This window comes from Chrysemys picta, unplaced genomic scaffold, assembly GCF_011386835.1.
Source record: "Chrysemys picta bellii isolate R12L10 unplaced genomic scaffold, ASM1138683v2 scaf41, whole genome shotgun sequence".
NCBI classification, from domain to species: Eukaryota; Metazoa; Chordata; order Testudines; family Emydidae; genus Chrysemys; species Chrysemys picta.
The window spans coordinates 21,054-39,689 of NW_027052748.1; the positions used below are offsets into that span (position 1 = coordinate 21,054).

General features: G+C 39.7%; 1 protein-coding gene across 2 annotated transcripts in view; it reads right to left on the reverse strand.

Annotated features, from left to right (window-relative positions):
* Positions 1-18,636, reverse strand: part of LOC101939376 (ras homolog family member F, filopodia associated) — a 46,523-nt gene that overhangs the window by 5,330 nt on the left and 22,557 nt on the right. For both annotated transcript variants that reach the window (XM_065579021.1, XM_065579020.1), the window contains 2 exons: positions 17,418-17,505; positions 424-533 (listed from right to left, as the gene is read on the reverse strand). In XM_065579021.1, the coding sequence (XP_065435093.1) occupies positions 424-533; positions 17,418-17,505 (198 nt within the window). The remainder of the gene's footprint in view (positions 1-423; positions 534-17,417; positions 17,506-18,636) is intronic.

Consider the following 18,636-nt stretch of genomic DNA (forward strand, 5'->3'; position numbering starts at 1 on the left):
AAATAGGATGACTTGTTGTTAAAAGCCAGGTGAAAGAGTTCTTTGGGGCAAATAACAATAGAACAAAAATATATGAATAAAAAGAGAGGGAGAGAAGACAAGCTTCATATGAGGTACTCCTGGAGAATTAGATCTTGCTCTTCTGATTTCTCTGTATTTTTTTTATATTGTATTGAAACTAAGAGGGCCCTAAACCCAATCCCGAAATCTGAACACCCATAAATGTTGGAGAAACTCTTATCCAGATCTCAGAACTGTGTCTCAGGCCCATTGCTAGATGTGTGGTGATAAATGAACAGTGCATTTATTAGTTATCTTAGGGAGTGGGGCTGCTAAAACCAGGTTGTTACAAATCAGTCATTCTCACCCATATAGCATAGTAAATTTAACATGAATGAGCCAAGTAATTATGAGGTCTCTTACCTTAATTAAAACGTTATCATAGCTAGTAGGGTTCATAACATCATAACAAATTAAGACCATGTTTGTATTCTGGTATGAAAGTGGTCGTAGCCGATCATAATCCTCCTGCCCTGAAACATGGGAAAAAAAGTGATAATGCTTTGGATAAAAAACCTCATTCTTTATAATATTACAATGCAGATATTTTAAAATGCATTCCCATTGCCCACAGTATGTCTTGTCTTAAAAACAGTAATGACAGATTGTAAACATTTTTAATAAATCATTGGCCTTAATAGGATGAGTTCCTTGTTTGAAAATGTATAAGAAGATATGTTTAAGAGAATCAACTTGATAGTAAAAAGGTCTATAAACATTGAATCCTTGTGAAATCTCAGTATGAAGCAAATGGATTTTTTTTGTCTAAATGTTCAATATTTTGCAACTTGGTACTAAGCAGGACACAAAGCCATATGGTGCAGGATCTGAAACATGAAGGCTGGATTGTCATTCACTAGCAGAGACAAATGCAGGAGTCTAGACTGGAAGCTTATTACTGATTAAAAACCTGTGGAATTGGCAAGGGTCTTATTGACATACAGGGTTCAATGGGCAGGAAGCATGCCTACTTTTTGCCAGATGTGAATGCAGCATAATAAAAAAAAGGCTTAAATAACAAATGCCCCTCTCTTACCGACGTCAGTGAATGGAGCGAGGTAATGAGCATGACAACTGCCACCCCTCAGATGGATTGCCGTCCATTAGTGAGCACGTAGCCTCACCAAGCTACACCGCGCAGCACGCCCAATTCTAAAGAGTACAACTACCAGCTGCTAGCTGATTTTACAAGATACACAGCAACATGAGCCAGTCTTAACTGATCTATGAAATGGGCCTTAAGAGCTGCTGATGCCACCTGGAAATGTTTGTAAAAATTTCCTTTTAGGAATAATTTGACATGTGGGGAATTCATTTTACTATTCACACATTCACATGAGAAAACTGGTCTGCTTATTTCCCTGTATTTATGACATACCAATCACCTTCAAACCAGAGCATTGTGATGTCACACTGAGCAAGCGTCTGGAGGTGGCCAATCGGCACCAGAGGCAGTTGAACTAAGAAATCAAAGATCCTGTTTCATCAAAGGCCAATAGTTCAATAGGATGTTTTTCAAAGTTTTCCAGAAGGCACCAGCGGATGTTTAAGAAGACAGTGAAGACTCTGATGACCACTTGAGAGCTGACCCATGTGTCAGGTATGTCAGCAGGAAGTTTTTGACTTTCCAAGAAGTGAGTCAGGGATGCCAATCCTTTTTGCATTATTATTTTCATATAGTTACTGAGCACCATGTGTGCCTGATACTATACAAAAACACAGAGGCAATTCCTGCCCAAAGGCAATCACAAATAAAATCTTTGCATCAGCATTACGTAGAGCGTACCCCTCTGCTAACCATTATTTCACCATACTTTCTAATATACAGCTGTTGTATCATGGTATTCAACACAAAGCCCTACACTACTTATTGTACTCAAAATGCTTGACTCCAAAGTATGGTGCTATCAGGAAGGGCATGGATACAGAAAGAACAATATTGCTACAGAGCATTCAAATCTTTCACCTGAATATTTAACCCCTGCTGGTAACAGGATTTCCAACTATTTGCATAAAGGGATGGTGGGGGGTTAGGACCCAATTCTACATGGTGCCAAGAGCCCTTAATTTCAGTGGAGTTAAAAGCATTTAGTATTTCAGAGGAGACGCTCCAAAACAGTGCAGAATTGGGTCCTTAAACTTTTAATCCCAGAATAAGACAATTAAGGAATTTATTGTGCTCTGCAGTGTTTATATAACATGCAACAACTGTATTTCTAATCCTTCTCATTTTCTGAAATCCACCTCGTTGTTTGCACCAGATTTACCACTTTTTTGGGGGGGAGGGGGAGTGTAATATAATGCTTTGCTTAGGTGATCATCTAAAGTTGTATTAAATTTCAGGAGAAAAAAAATGAGAAGGAAATTAGTTGTAAAGCAATATGGCTGGGATGTGTGTGTTTGTACACGTGCTTCTTTCACTCACGTTTATTACTCTTAGCCTGCACAAAGGCAACTTTATGAAATCAAGCTATCCTCTAGCAGCCAGTTATAAAATTACCCACAGTAACCACTCCAGCCTCTCAACTCATTTGCTGCTACTTTGCCATAACATTTGTGATTGGTGAAGCAGATTGATGGATGTTCCATTTTACAAAGTCATGATGACCTGCCCAAGTTGGAACAGAGCAAAAACACTTAGTCTGATGAACATGCCAGGGATCTCAAAAGAGCTGCTTTTGATGGTGTAAATGAAACTGATGTGCCATAACGAGAAACGGAACAGATAGATATGACATCACAGGGCTTCATCTTCACAGTCAAAGTTGAGGGTGGGTTGAGAAGAACCAGGTATTTATTTTTAATTGTAGACTAAGATAACCAGATAAAGACATGAGGAAACGTAGATTTACACAGGCTTAACATGTTTTTTCTTATGTATTTTATACACCTCAGGAATGGCAAATACAGAGCATAGCAAAAGCTAAAATACACACACCATAATAGGAAGGCTAGAAAGGACATGGTTTATGGAAATAAAACATGATCTGATTCCAGAGAGTGCTTATTTGTTTTTCTTCAACTCTGCCAAAATTAACAGCTACAGAGTTGTTCTTAACAATAGTTGTGTTATAACTTTAGCAGGCTGAAACTCATCTTAAACAACATTGGAAGAAGGACACTTTCAAGTTCTCTGTTGCAAATATAGATACTTTAGCACTTATGTTGTGGTAGATATATATATAGAATAGTGCAATAGGAAATGTTTGCCCGTATGTGAAATCCTATTGTCTGAGCTATTGTGCTTTCTCTTTTTTGTAAAAAGCAAAATAACAAAACCTGTGTGAAAGAAGGAATGATGGAACGAAGGGTTTGTTTATACTGTATTCGCATAGACATACCCGAGCTAGCTTTAATCAAGCTAGGTTGAAGCTGTAACAGTGAGTGCTTCCGCACAGAGTAGCCCTGTAAACAACTGCCCAGGGTTCTCAGTGGGCTTGTAAAGGTTTAGCTTTGGTATGTCTACTCAAGCTGTAATCACACCCTATGAGTAGAGTATACACATGCACCAAATGTTTTAGCGTTTAATTGCCATAAAGAAGTTGGAGGAAGAGGGGAGAGATGTGCATATTGTAACTAAGCTGCTGGATGACTTCCATCCCCAGCTCCCAGAACAAGTGTGAGGGAAAGGGTTGGGCCACAGCCCTCTGGGAGGGGCAGCAACCCAAATCAATATCTAGCTAAGAGAGGGCACCATGTTACCCAGAGTGACCAATCAAAAGAACTACATCAGAAGGCAGAGGGGATCAGGCTCAGGAAAGATCCTGTGTGTGCAGCAGGTTGACGGCAGCAACCTGAAAGCTGGCTGCAGAAGGGATCCATGCCAACACCTCACTGGCATCACCAATTGAGATACCTCGGTTTAGTGCAGGGGTCAGCAGCCTTTCAGAAGTGGTGGGCCGAGTCTTCATTTATTCACTCTGATGTAAGGTTTTGCGTGCCAGTAATACATTTTAACGTTTTTAGAAGGTCTCTTTCTATAAGTCTATAATATACAACTAAACTATTGTTGTATGTAAAGTAAATAAGGTTTTTAAAATGTTTAAGAAGTTTAATTTAAAATTAAAATGCAGGGCCCCCTGGACCAGTGCCAGGACCCAGGTAGTGTGAGTGCCACTGAAAATCAGATCGCGTGCCGCCTTTGGCACACATGCCATAGGTTACCTACCCCTGGGTTAGTGATTACATCATCAGACCCCTTGGTGCTGCAAGGCCCAGTAATTCCATATTTGAAAGCTTTTGTCAGACACCAATATGACTTATTCAGGATGCAAACATTTTTTAAATATTATGGAAATGTTAATTAACCAAAACAAAAAACCTCCTCTGACATTTTAGGAACAGGAAAAGGACATCCAACTAAACCAATTTGCTTCATCCAACTCTGGATGGCAGATTCCATTTTCCTAGTCAATCCCCTTTCATTCCTTGGTCCTCCTACCGAGATGGTCAACACAAGGGCTAATTAAAGGTCAGTTGTGGTGGTGGTCTGTGTAATATGGACAACTGTCTTCTAGGAAGTGGAGTAAAATCTCTTAATTTAGGCCAATGAATAATAATCAGATGATTGTAAATTTCAACCTGTTTGCAATGCCCCAGGTTTGACAGGAAGCTATTACATTACATAACATTTTGAGAGACCAGACCGTGATGCCTTAATTAATCTGGGTCCAGTTAGATCCAAAAACTAAGCAATACATGCCTTTCTTCTTGCCCTCAAACACAGTGATGAGAATTGTCAAAATGGCAGACGCATCAAATTCTCATCATCCTGTCACACACACAAAAATCCAAAACCTTATCAAAGACTTGTCCTTTCACAGCTTTCACCATTGCATCCGGATGATGACATGCAAGAACAGTAGTGTGAGAACACCCTTTTCTCAGTAAGGTTACTCAGGCTGTGGTCAGAATTTTTCTTCACTGTGGCTTTAAAACAAAAATTCTGCAAGATGAGATAAAACAAACTTGCAGGACTGAACAGAAGGGGCCACTTAGCTCAGACAAAACCTTTGATTACTTGTGTTCAGTCTCCGTTTTAATTCTTCTCTCTCTGTTGTGTTGTCAAAATTGGTGTATGAAAATTCCATTAAGGTTCTTTTATATATATATTTTTCTTTCAAAATTTTCAATCATTCTCTTCCCACAGTACACCTCTACCTTGATATAACGCTGTCCTTGGGAGCCAAAAAATCTTACCACGTTATAGGTGAAACCGCGTTATATCGAACTTGCATTGATTCGCCGGAGTGTGCAGCCCCGCCCCACCCCCCCGGAGTGCTGCTTTACTGCGTTATATCCGAATTCGTGTTATATTGGGTCGCGTTATATCTGGATAGAGGTGTATTGCAGGAAATTAATGCTAAATAGCAATTATTTTACATCTTTGTGCCTTTAAGAAGCTGCCTGCACAGTGCTTCACTTGGTACAGCTAATTTCACATGAGATGCTTAATTCCTTACCAAAGACCCCATGCTCACTCCTTTGCCTGAAATGGCAACTAGCCCATGATGTCACAACTTGGCCTTAAGAACAGGTGGGGCTTCAGTCTGATGGGGGACAGGAAGAGAGGAGGAAATTAAGCCATGAGTTGCACTCTCTCCAGTCTCGCTGCCAGAAGGGAAAATTGGGCTAGTTTGAGTTTCTCAGCCTGCATGAGGCCCTAAGCAGCTTGGATTGCTTGCATAGACTACCCACCCTGCATTCTACATGGGGACATAATTAAAATTCTCTCTTGCATCCAAGATCCTTGGGAACATATCATGATACTTTCAATCAGCTTAATGACCATTGTGCTTTGTTATAGTTATTCAGTAGGTTCCTACAAATGAACTATTTCTCTATTCTATAACATGCTGTCCATGCAAAGAGGACCAACACCTAATAATTCTTAGACCAGGTCTCAAAGAACATGACTTTAAAGGAAGGCATTAAACTCCTGTAACAGACACAATTATACAATAGCCTACCCACAACAGATGTTTCTTCCTACCCCCTGTCAATTCATGTCTAGATTCTGTCCTGAAGCATGAAAGCTTACATCGCTTATAAATTATAATCTTAGCTGGTGTTACTGTAATTTATTTAAATAAATAGGATTCTCTTTTAATCTAAGCTCATTTCTTCATTAATTTCTTGTTGCAGTGAGTTTCATGAATTAATTACATGTCTGATAAAATATTTTTGTTTATCAGTTTTAAATGTATTGCCATTTAAATGTATGTGTACTTCATAATAATGTTGAAAAAATGCAAGCCATCAGTATAATGGACTTTTATACTTATTTCTAGATTTTTCCAAATATTTTAATTATTTACTTCTAGAATATATTCTCTGGATAGAAAAGGTCCCATGGAACTACAATTGACAGACAAGGGAAAAATATTTATTTAAAGCTAAATGTCAATGGCATCCTATGAACTGACCAGCAAGAGTGCTCCTCTCTCTGGGTATGTCTACATCAGGGGTAGGCAACCTATGGCACGTGTGCCAAAGGCAGCACGCGAGCTGATTTTCAGTGGCACTCACACTGTCCAGGTCCTGGCCACCGGTCCGGGGGGCTCTGCATTTTAATTTAATTTTAAATTAAGCTTCTTAAACATTTTAAAAACCTTATTTACTTTACATACAATAGTTTAGTTATATATTATAGACTTATAGAAAGAGACCTTCTAAAAACATTAAAATGTATTACTGGCACACGAAACCTTAAATTAGAGTGAATAAATGAAGACTCAGCACACCACTTCTGAAAGGTTGACGACCCCTGGTCTACATAGCAGTTGAAGATGGGACTGCAGCATGGGTAGGCACAAATGTGCTAGCTTTAATTTAGCTAGCATGACTAAAAATATCAGTGAAGATGGGACTGCATGGGCTGTACAAGCTCACCTGGGACTCTGGGTACACACTTGCATTGCAAGCACATGCCACCATGTCTTCACTGCTATATTTAGCTGTGGTTGCTAGATTAAAGCAGGTACAGATATGCCTATCTGAGCTGCAATCTCACCTCTGAATGCAATGTAGACATACCTAATTTGAGGCAGCATGTTGGCATGACCTGTGAAGTGGTATGCAGGATCCTAACTACATGAAGATTGAAAATAATCTCCTTTCCAGCCTGGCAGCCGGTGGCAATTGATAGTGCTACGAAGGGTATATTTCCTCTTAAAATGAACATTTCAATCACATAACTGAGAACCCCTATAGTTAAAGAAAAATTCTGAATTATCTTTTGTTTAGTCTGTGGTATGTTAGCTAAGGCTATACTTTCAGAACTCAGTTTAGAAAACTTGGGGAAATTTACTTTCTTCCTGGCAGAAATGAATCAAAAGTTAAATATGACCATATTAACAGCCTTACATTTTTTCCCAGGAGGGCCCTGTGAGTCACCTTGTTACCCCCCGGCTCCCGTATGAGGGAGTCTTGTGCTTGGCTGGGTGTCAGCTCCCTAAGTCCACCAGACTGTGAGCCAATCAAACAATCTCCTCTTGCAGTCCTACCCTTTACTTTGTCTTGCAGATTAACAACATGTGCCCCCCAGGCCCTTTGAAGCATTCCTCTGTGATATCCAGCCCCTGACACTGGTTACTCACAGAACTACCAAGTCCACTGTTCCAAAGGAACAATATACACAGCAGCTTGTATGATCCAGCTCAGGATTTAGATATACCGATAGTAAAAACAAAATAAAGTTTTTATCATTAAAGACTAAAGATAGTGAGTAAGGATATTGGAAACAAATGGTTACATATAAAACAAAATCATAACATGCTTTCTAGAGACTAAACTTCATTAGCAAGGACATTCATCTGAGGGTTAAGTTTCTCACCCCCAAAATATTTTACAGCATCTTCAACCAAGGTTGGCTGAGATCCCATGTTCATGAATGTAAATGCAGTGCCCATTTACTTCCTAGATGTAGGATAATGGGGTGTCTTTTTTGCCTCATAAATATGCCCCCAAAGTTCATTGGCTTTGTACACAGCCAGGATAACCACCTGAGACTTATTTTTCCTGTGTGCTGCTTCCCTGTTGACTTCAGATCTCCTTGATAACTTGACTTGGTATGTAAATGGACATCCATTGTGTTAGCTCACAATGTTTAATTTACATCCTAACACATTTCTTACCTCCTGTCCGGAGGAAACTCTGTTTTCACTTCTGCCTTGATACAGACTTTAAAAACATAGTTTCAGTATATATACATATCTCCTTACATAGCATCTGTACATATATTTCACAATGATATTGATGACCAGTGTGACCCTGCTTTTCATTTAAGAACTAGAATGTACATGCCAGAATCATGGTATGCATCCGAAGAAGTGGGCTGTAGTCCACGAAAGCTTATGCTCTAATAAATTTGTTAGTCTCTAAGGTGCCACAAGTACTCCTGTTCTTTATGCCAGAATCAAGATATTCTTGTAATCCTGTTGCCAGTTGCCATTAAGGGGTTCTTGGGTCACACGCACTTTTCTAAACTCCTCATCAGAAGGTTTTGGATCTTAGTGGCAACCATCTTTGTGGTCATGTAGGACTGGAAGGACTCCAGCTAGAGATTGTCAATGTCCCTTTTAATCAGCCACAGTGAGCAGTATGTGTGACAAAAGGCATTACCTCCCCTCCCATGCGTCCCTCCGGAACGGAATATGCTCTTACCTAACCTCCTGAGATGGCAGTGGAGGGAGAGACCAGCACCAGAAATTAAACCCAGATCTCCTGAATTACAACATAAAGCATCATCACCAGTGAATTGCAATTCTTTACATGCTAAATGAAAGGAGTTAATTTACCTCTCAATTCCTTTATCTCACTTTACAGTGAGGCATTTTAATTGAATAAGCAGATGCAACATGTATTTGCAGGCAAAACAATGTATTGCAAACTCTTTGTGGGTTGCAGCACACAGACCAGCAACTTCCTGCTACAGCAAGAGATGTTTCTGATAAGGAAGATTATAGAGAAAGTAGCACACAATAATACAAAAGATCTACTATGAAAAATTCTTATTCTATCCACTTTTATTCCAATTCATGATTTCCAGTTGTTGCTAAACTGACCATATATAATGAAAACTTTTCCCCCTAATTTGAATTAAACCTGTGAAATATATTAAAATTCTCCTCCATTTTTATTTTTAATATTTCTCCATAGTCTCCTTGTTCATGTCCTCACAAAGTGGGAGGGAATGGCTTAGAGACCTAGACATCAGGTTTCAAATACAGAGTCCTTGAAACTACAGGCTTAACACATGGCAGCGCCAACTCATCCCTTCATCCTACTGAGGTAATATATTGAGTTATATAAATTTTAATATGTGGGGGTGTCTTGGACAAGACCTTAAACAACTTTGAAGTCCTGTTTGCTCTGTGTGGATACTGAAGACCCAACAGCACTTTCTTGAAGAAATGAGATTTGACTCCGCATCCCATGCCAAAGTTTCCCCTCTGACACTGCTGTCAGGTGTGCCAGTTGGTTGAAGCCCTTCACCCCAGAGATGGCTGCATTTCTGTGGTACTGTAGACTTATAGTTTGTGAAATGTTCTGGGATCCTCCAGAATGAAAAGCACTACAGAAATGTAAACTCTTATTAGAGTTTCTTTCTAGTTTTGCATATAGGTCACTATTCTGTACTTGACAAAATAGCTTCCAGAACTTGATCTCCTGTTGTTTATATATGAAGAATGAAAGAGAAATGTCCAAAACTACCTCGATATTTATGTAATAACTTTCTTAGAGACCCAAAGATTTGTTTCACTGGAAACAATTTCAATTGTTTTGTGTTTAGATTACTGGGGGATGAAACAGCTCCAACATGTTTTAAAGTATTACTTGAACTGATCAGTTTATCTTCCTTTTCACTGAGCTGATCAGAAATCTCATACTACAATCCTATTACAGTTTGCAATATTAAGGTTTCAGACTTTATTTTCTTGTCAACAGAAGAATCTGGGGGATCTTGGGCTTATAAATGTCATATACTTGTAACTATATTATTGTTTTCGGTCAAGATTTTCCATGACCTTAGTAAGTTTATTTTACAAGAATCACATTTTAAACAATGTTCTTTTGCCTTCAGATAAGTTATACTAGTTTTATAACACAATGAGCACCTCACCCTCCCTGATTGAACTAACCTCGTTATCTCCATACTGATTTATACCTGCCTCTGGAAATTTCCATTACTTGCGTCTGATGAAGTGGGCACTGACCCACGAAAGCTTATGCTCCAATACTTCTGTTAGTCTTAAAAGTGCCACAGGACCCTCTGTTGCTTTTTACAGATTCAGACTAACACGGCTACCCCTCTGATACTTGACACCCACTAGTTGACAACCTCAGCTTTAAGTTTCAACTGCTTCCCTGGTGACAAAAATGTTAACTATATACACAATGGGGCCTTTAACTTGTTTGGACTTCTATGTTCTATTGCAATAAAAATGTGAAATATAGTAAAAGTACATTTTCAGAAATGTTTCTATTAGTACAGAACATAAAATAGTTACCAGTTGCTTTATTACAATTTTAATAGAAATGGAAAATTTGCCTCAAATGTTTTAAATATTAATAAAATTCATTCTTCATGCCTTTTATATATCAGCACTTCCATTTTCTCATGGACTCATATTCTGAACAAACCCTGGTTTGACATCAGAAGAATAATTTAGTAATCACTGATATTCTTTATGTCACAGCTATATGAGCTAAATAGGGGAAAAAAACAAGAATGTATACATTTGCGTATGTAAACCTCAAGTGGCATTAATTCAATCTACTGCTAGTCAAATCTGGTGATTGATACTGTTCAATCAGTAATTGAAAGGGCTTTCCAGCTGGCTTTGAGGCAGTCAGAGAGAAAGCATGATCCAATGATTAGGTCAAATTCCTATGTGACCTTGGGCAAGTCACTTGGCCCAGATCCACAAAGGTACTTAGGCTCCTCAAGTCAATTGATTTATGAAAGTTCGGCGCCTAAATATCTTTCAGGATCCAGGCCTTAGTCTCTCTCTGTTTTATCTCCACTTTACAGATGGGGAAATGAAAGTACTTCCCTGCCTCACAGAGGTGTTCTGTGGAAAAATGCATTAAAAATGGTGAGAAAATCAGATACTATTGTATCAATGGCCATACAAGTAGCTAAAATAATTTAACTGCTGCTATGATTTAAAGCATCTATGATGCTCCCCAGGACACCTAGGGTTGCGAGGCACCTCACTACCACCTGCCCTAGGGGTGAGGCAGTGCTGTGGATCAGCTCCTTGAAGCCACCAGGCTCTGGCAACATGAGCACTGCCTTCCAGGCCTCCGCAGGCCTTGCTCTCTCCATGCAGGACAGTGATAGGCACACACCAACCGCGGAGACCTCCAAATGTTCCCCGTAGAGTTCAGCTCTTTTTCCACTGAACACTCACAGAATTACCAGGCCTGCTGTTCCCAAAGAAACAGTACACACCACTTGTAAGATTCAGCTCAGGATCATTTTGCTTTACACCCCAGCACTTGGATATATTTATAGTGAAAACAATAAGTTTATTACCAAAGAACAGAGTTCAAGTGATAGTGAGTAAGAATAATGGAAACAAATGGTTATATATATATATATATATATATATATATATATATATATATATATATATATATTATATAAAATATCTCACAACACTCTTTCTAGAGACTAAACTTAACTAACAAGTTTATCACTTGTCTAAAGCTTATCTCAACCAAAGTTCTCTCCAGTGTTTTCAACCAAGCCTGGCAACCCCTCACCAAGGAAACTCATTGTCCTTCCTAGGCGAAGGATGCCAGGATGTCTTCTTTGTCCCCCAAATGTACTAGAGCTAACCATTCATGTGCACATCAAACTAGGGTCATCTCCCATCCCCACTCCTTACTTCCTCTGGTTATTTTTCTCTCTTTGAAGCTTTCACAATCCTTCCTTAGCATTTGGTTCAGACCAGTGGGAGGAGCCCCACTGGGAATGATACAACACATAATTTACATGTAAACAGACACCTAGATAAACGTATCTTGTCTGACAGAAAACCTGTTTTTCACCATTGCTGATGACCGGTCCTTACGCATAACTCTTAACATAATTTTCAGCGTACATACGTAACTTCTTACACAACATTCATGTGTGCGTTTTGCAATGATACTGATGACCACTGTAATACTGGGATTTTTCTGAGACCTCACATGACACTCTTTGGTGAACCAGAATGTATACACCAGACCCAGGAGATTCCTGTAGTTCCTATTCACGCCCCTGTGTGTCCCTTGCAAGTTGGCACTAAGAGGTTCCTGGGTCACAGCATCTGAAACAACTGAGTAACTTCATTGGCTCTGGGCACTATAAAATATATTGTACTAAATTTGCAAAAGTGGGCATCAACTCGAGATACCTTACCATGCCGAAGATATATGGAGCATCTTCCCTTTGAAAATTAGGCCCCTGAATCATAAAAATGTAGGGTTGAGAGGTCATCTTGTCCATTCCCTGGTGCTGAGGCTGGACCTAGTATACCTAGACCATAGCTGACAGGTGTTTGTCCAACCTGTTCTTAAAAACCTCCAACGAGGAGGATTCCATAACCTCCCTTGTAAGCCTGTTCCAGTGCTTAACTATCCTTATTAGGAAAAACTTTCTAACTGTATCTAACTTAAATCTCCCTTGTTACAGGTTCAGCTGATTACTTCTTGGGCTAATATCATTCCGGATATGGAGAACAATTGATCACTGTCCTCTTTTAACAGCCCTTAACATATTTGAAGACTGCTATCAGGTCCCCCCTCAGCCTTCTTTTCTCAAGACTAAATATGCCCAGTTTTTTTAAACTTTCCTCATAGGTTAGCTTTTCTAAAACATTTATTGTTTTTGTTGCTCCCCTCTGGACTCTCTCCAATTTGTCCACATCTTTTCTAAAGTGTGGCACCCAGAACTGGACACAGTACTCCAGCTGAGGCCTCACCAGCGCTGAGTGATCGGGACTATTACCTTATAACACTCCTGTTATTACATCCCACAATGATAGTAGCTCTTTTTGCAACTGCATCACATTGTTGACTCATTCAGTTTGTGATCCACTATGAACCCCAAATCCTTTTACTGCCTAGCCGATTATTCCTCATTTTATAGTTGTGTGTGTGATTTTTTTCTTCCAAAGTGTCATGCTTTGCACTTGTCTTTATTGAATTTCAGCTTGATGATTTCAGACCTATTCTCCATTTTGTCAAGGTCATTTTGAATTCTAATCCTGTCCTCCAAACTGCTAGCAACACCTCCCAGTTTATGCCATCTGCAAATTTTATAAGCATGTTCTCCACTCCATTATCCAAGTCAATAATGAAAATATTGAATAGTACTGGACCCAAGACAGACTCCTGCAGGATCCCACTAGATATGCCCCCCCAATTTGATGGTGAATCATTGATAACTAATCTTTGAATAGGGTCTTTCAACCAGATTTGCACCCACTTTACAGTAATTTCATCTAGACCATATTTCCCTAGTTTGCTCATGATAAGATCATGTGGGACTTTATTTTTTAGTAGTAGTAGTACTATTTGTACTATGGTAGTGCCTAGGGGCCCCAGTAATAGACCAGGCCTCATAGTGATTGGTGCAATAAGGTGTCTCATGATGGGTACTGAAAAATTGAGGCACCAAAAATCATTAGACACTTTTGGAAATGTAGGCCATTATGCTAGTGGAAACAGGGTCACCTAGTCAGATGGCTGCATAACTCATCTTTAAAAAAAATTTAAATAAAACCCCAAACATTTCAGCTAATCAGAAATTTATTAATAAACTGCAGCCAATATAATGTGCTTTTAAGATAGTTACTTTTATGACAAAACTGGTCTCCATTAGGCTATAGCACACACTAGGGCTTTTCTAGACCAATGGGAATGCAGTAATTCAATAATGCTACCATACATAACTGCCACATTAGTGCGTTAACATTCATCTGACAAAGTGATTTAATATACCTAAGTCATGTGATATGATAGAAATAAAGTCATTGTACTGGAACATTGATCCTGTAACAACATCTCGTGTCCTGAAAATGAATTCCTCAGCACTTATGTAGCAGGACAAACCCCATCCTTTGATAGTGTTCTGTTCCAGTTAAATGCTCTCTTAAGCCCACTTCTAAAATAATAATATAATAATATGGAGATATACCTATCTCATAGTACTGGAAGGGACCCCAAAAGGTCATTGAGTCCAGCCCCCTGCCTTCATTAGCAGGACCAAGTACTGATTTTGCCCCAGATCCCTAAGTGGCCCCCTCACGGATTGAACTCACAACCCTGGGTTTAGCAAGCCAATGCTCAAACCACTGAGCTATCCCTCCCCCCATAATACTGCACCATTAAGATTTACAAGAAAGAACACATAATTCTTGACCCTAATCCTGCAACCAAAGAAGTCAATGGGAGTTTAGCCCATTGGCGCACGTTTGGACCTTAGAAGATGTACTCATATTATAAACTCTTACTCTGAGTAAACTACCAACTTCAGAAAAAGGTGAATTTAAGAGGATCTATTCTTTACAGTGTGAACCCAGTCCAACACTGAGATCTGCTAGTGTGGACCCAAACCGCCAAAAAAGGCCCCATTGACTTTAATGAGACTCCATATTGGGATAAGGATCCACACTAGCAGATCGCAGTAAAGAATTGGGACCTATGGTTGAAACTGTGCTAGCAACAATCATAGTTTTAATCACAGTGTTTTGTGGGCATGGCCACATAGTCCATAAGAAACTGGAATGGTCTCACAAGACAAGTGGTAGAAAACACATCACTGAGTCATTTAAAATTAGACTTGACAAAACCCTAGAAAACTGTCTAATAGATAAAACCCTGCACTGACAGAGGACAGTCAATATGACCGAGCAAGTTTACAAAAAATAAGTGACACAGTATTTGCACCCCAAAATTCTACATTAACAAGTTCCAGACATTGGTTATGCATAGTAGATTTTACACCGTTCTTTCCTGAACTTAAAAAACCCCCTCCAAACTAGTGTATGGTAGGATCCAAATTATCTGTATCACTGGATTCAAGAGCAAGTGTGTCAAAAAAAATAGGGAGACATACCGGCAATTTATTAGGAAAATGTGGGTAATCAAGATCCTACTGTACTGGACAAAAGGTTCACCGCAAAAATCATTTAATATAAAAAATAGTGCTGAAAGATGATTACTCTGATGTCCTACAATGGATTTAAAAGGCCAACTGTATTTTTTTAAATATAAAAATTAAAAAATTGCTTAATCAGTCAAATTCAGCTGTAAGTTAAACTGATGTAAATTTGGAGTAACTGCACTGCATTCATAGATTTATAGATTCCACAACCAGAAGGGACTCTGGATCATCTAGGCTGACTTCAAATATAATACAGGCCATAGAACTTCCCCAAAATAATTCCTAGAGCATACCTTTTAGAAAAACATCCAATCCAAAATTGTCAGTGGTGGTAAACCTACTACAACCTTTGGTAAATTGTTCCAGTGGTTAATTACTCTCACCTTTAAAAATGTAAGCCTTATTTGCACTCTGAGTTTGTCTCGGTTCAACTTCCAGACAGTATCGTGTTATACAGTTCTTTGCTAGATTAAAGAGCCCATTATGAACTATTTATTGCCCATGTAGCTACTTATAGACAGTAACCAGGTCACCCCTTAACCTTCTCTTTGTTAAACTAAATAGATTGAGCTCCTTGAGGCTATCACTATAAGGCATGTTTTCTAATCTTTTAATCATTTTTGTGGCTCTTCTCTGAACCCTCTCCAATTTATCAACATCCTTCTTGAATTGTGGACACCAGAACAGGACACAGTATTCCAGCAGTGGATGCACCAGCGCCAAATACAGAGGTAAAATATCCTCTCTAGTCCTACTTGAGATTTTCCTGTTTACGCACACCAGGACTGCATTAGCTCTTTTGGCCACAGGGTCATGTTTTGGACACACTGGAAGCTTGTGGTCAGCAAATTATTTCTCACGACACCCAAATCTTTTTCAGAGTCACTGCTTCCCAGGATAGAGTCTCCTATTATGTGTGTGGCCTGCATTCCTATAAGTGTGGCCTGTATTCTTTGTTCCTAGATGTAAACGTTTGCTTGCACCCAGTTTACCAAGCAATCCAGATCGTTCTGAATCAGTGACCTGTCCTCTTAATTATTTACCAAATAGAATTGCTCCTGGTTCAAACTAGTGTAACAGAGCAGAATTTGAAACAGTGTATCTTAATGTTAGGGTTCTCTTTTGGAACACAGTTGGACAATTGAAAGTCATTGCTATAGAAACTATAATGAACATAAAAAGAACAGGAGTACTTGTGGCACCTTAGAGACTAACAAATTAGATGCATCCGAAGAAGTGGGTTGTAGTCCACGAAAGCTTATGCTCTAATAAATTTGTTAGTCTCTAAGGTGCCACAAGTACTCCTGTTCTTTTTGCGGATACAGACTAACACGGCTGCTACTCTGAAACCTATAATGAACATAGTTGAACACAAACCATTCCATTCATCCCTGGGAAGAAACCATAAAAACTGTCAATGTTCTAACATACATTTAGCATTGTGGGCTTTCTATTTTGAACACTAACAGGCTTTTTTCAAAAATCCCTTTTGCTGTTTTGATCACACATGGTGGGAGATTAAAGTATTTTCCTGGTTGATTACATTACATTTTGCTTCTGGGCACTTGATTTTTAATACCTTCAAGATATGCATGCTATTTGGTGACTTTCTTAATAGTCTTCACTATTAAGAACAAAGCCGTGACTAAAACTGTAAATTCATTAGGACTAGTGACGTTCTTCTCACTGGCAGTCACATAGACATGACTAAATTGATAATAGAAGTTGTTTTATTCTTTAAGGGTTCTGTGTGTTTTGACCTCTTGTAGTTTTAACTCTAACATAACCAATAAAAATACCTTAACTGAAAGCAAAAAGAAAATTTGCTTGGTTTTACAATCTTTCCAATATCAGCCTGCTGTACATCCAAAAGAGAACAAGAACAATCTAGTTTGGTGAATGTCTAGTATTTTGCTGGTAAAAGGGGTCACATAAATAACATCCCCTCAAATGTCTGAAATATTAAAGAATAGTTGATATATCAAATAAAAAAGCACAATCAACTAAATAATTTCTGTAGTGCAAAAATTGATCTGCTGCATTGCTATTAATAGCACAAAAAACTTTCAACCAGCTTCCTACTTGCCTAAGGTCAGTCCCCCTGTGTAATCCCTTACCAGGTGCTGCAGAAAAATTGGCTGTGCTGGTCTACTTATTTATTTTTCAAACAAGCAAGATTTTGTTCAAAGTGATTTACCTGCAGTGTCATACAAATTCAGAATTACTTCTTTATTGCCAACGGTAATACTGGTGGTATACTTCTCAAATACAGAAGGTGCATATTTCTGTCAAAAAAAGGAAATACAACTCTAGTTAAATGATAATAATACTATTTTGCAGTTCAGTAATCCCTTCCCTTCAGGGATCTCAAAGCACTTTATAAGCATGAATGAATTAAGCCTTACAGGAACTCTGGTAGCCAGATATTATCCCCATTTTACTGATGGGGAAGGTGAAGCAGACAGGTTAAAATGACTTGTCCACTTTCAGGTGGCAAAGAGCAGAAGGGCTAGAAACAGCACTGACATCTCCTGTAAGCTATGTTCCCATATATTTGGTGTATGTACTCTAACAACAAATTTTAATTCTCTGAAATGCAATTATACAAAGAGAAAAGAATGATTCAGCTGTTACAGGTTTCAAGCTTTATTTGAACCTCACCACCAATATTCTAGGTACAGCTGTTTTCTGAGCCGGATACCCGGTATTCTCCCTCCTAAACCTTTTGTGTTACCAGAAAGCCCCAACCATATCTTCACATTACAGGTTTCAATACAGAGACTTCTCTGAAAATAAGGCTGTTTACAAATGCCTAGAGGAAAAGTCATTCTTGAACTTAAAAAACTGAAGGCACAACGGGCAAGATAAGGGTCTAAAACCAACTCTCAAATTTACTCAGAAGAGCTCAGCCACCGCCTGGCAGTTGCTTCTCTCAGGCAGGTACAAACCAGTCGCCTGCACATCCTGCCACGACTTGGTTTAGCGATGAGTTGAACAGCCTCCAGAAAGCCCCCACCCCGCTTCCTGGAAACCCCCTTCGCCCCATGACAAACCTTCCCAGCCTGCTGCTAGCGCCAGCAGCACGCACCTCTGCCTCGTCTAGTGCGGAGCCCGGCGCGGCCCGGCACCTGCTGTCGCTCTTGCAGCTCTGGCCAGCGAGGAACAACTTCTAGGGCATGAATGTCCCCTCACCTCGCTGGCCTCCGGGAAAGAGCTCAGCAAATGAGCCCCCCGGGGGGGGGGGGGGAGCCCGGCCCGGCTGCTCGGGGCAGCCCAGCGCCCAGGGGCGGGCTAGGCTCGTCCTCTTTGGGGTAATCCTGGTGGAGGTGGGCAGAGGGTGCAGGGGGGGGCTCCTGGAGATGCCAGCGGGCTGCCCCCTGCTGGGGCGGGAGGGCTGCCGGGCAGGGGCGCCTCAG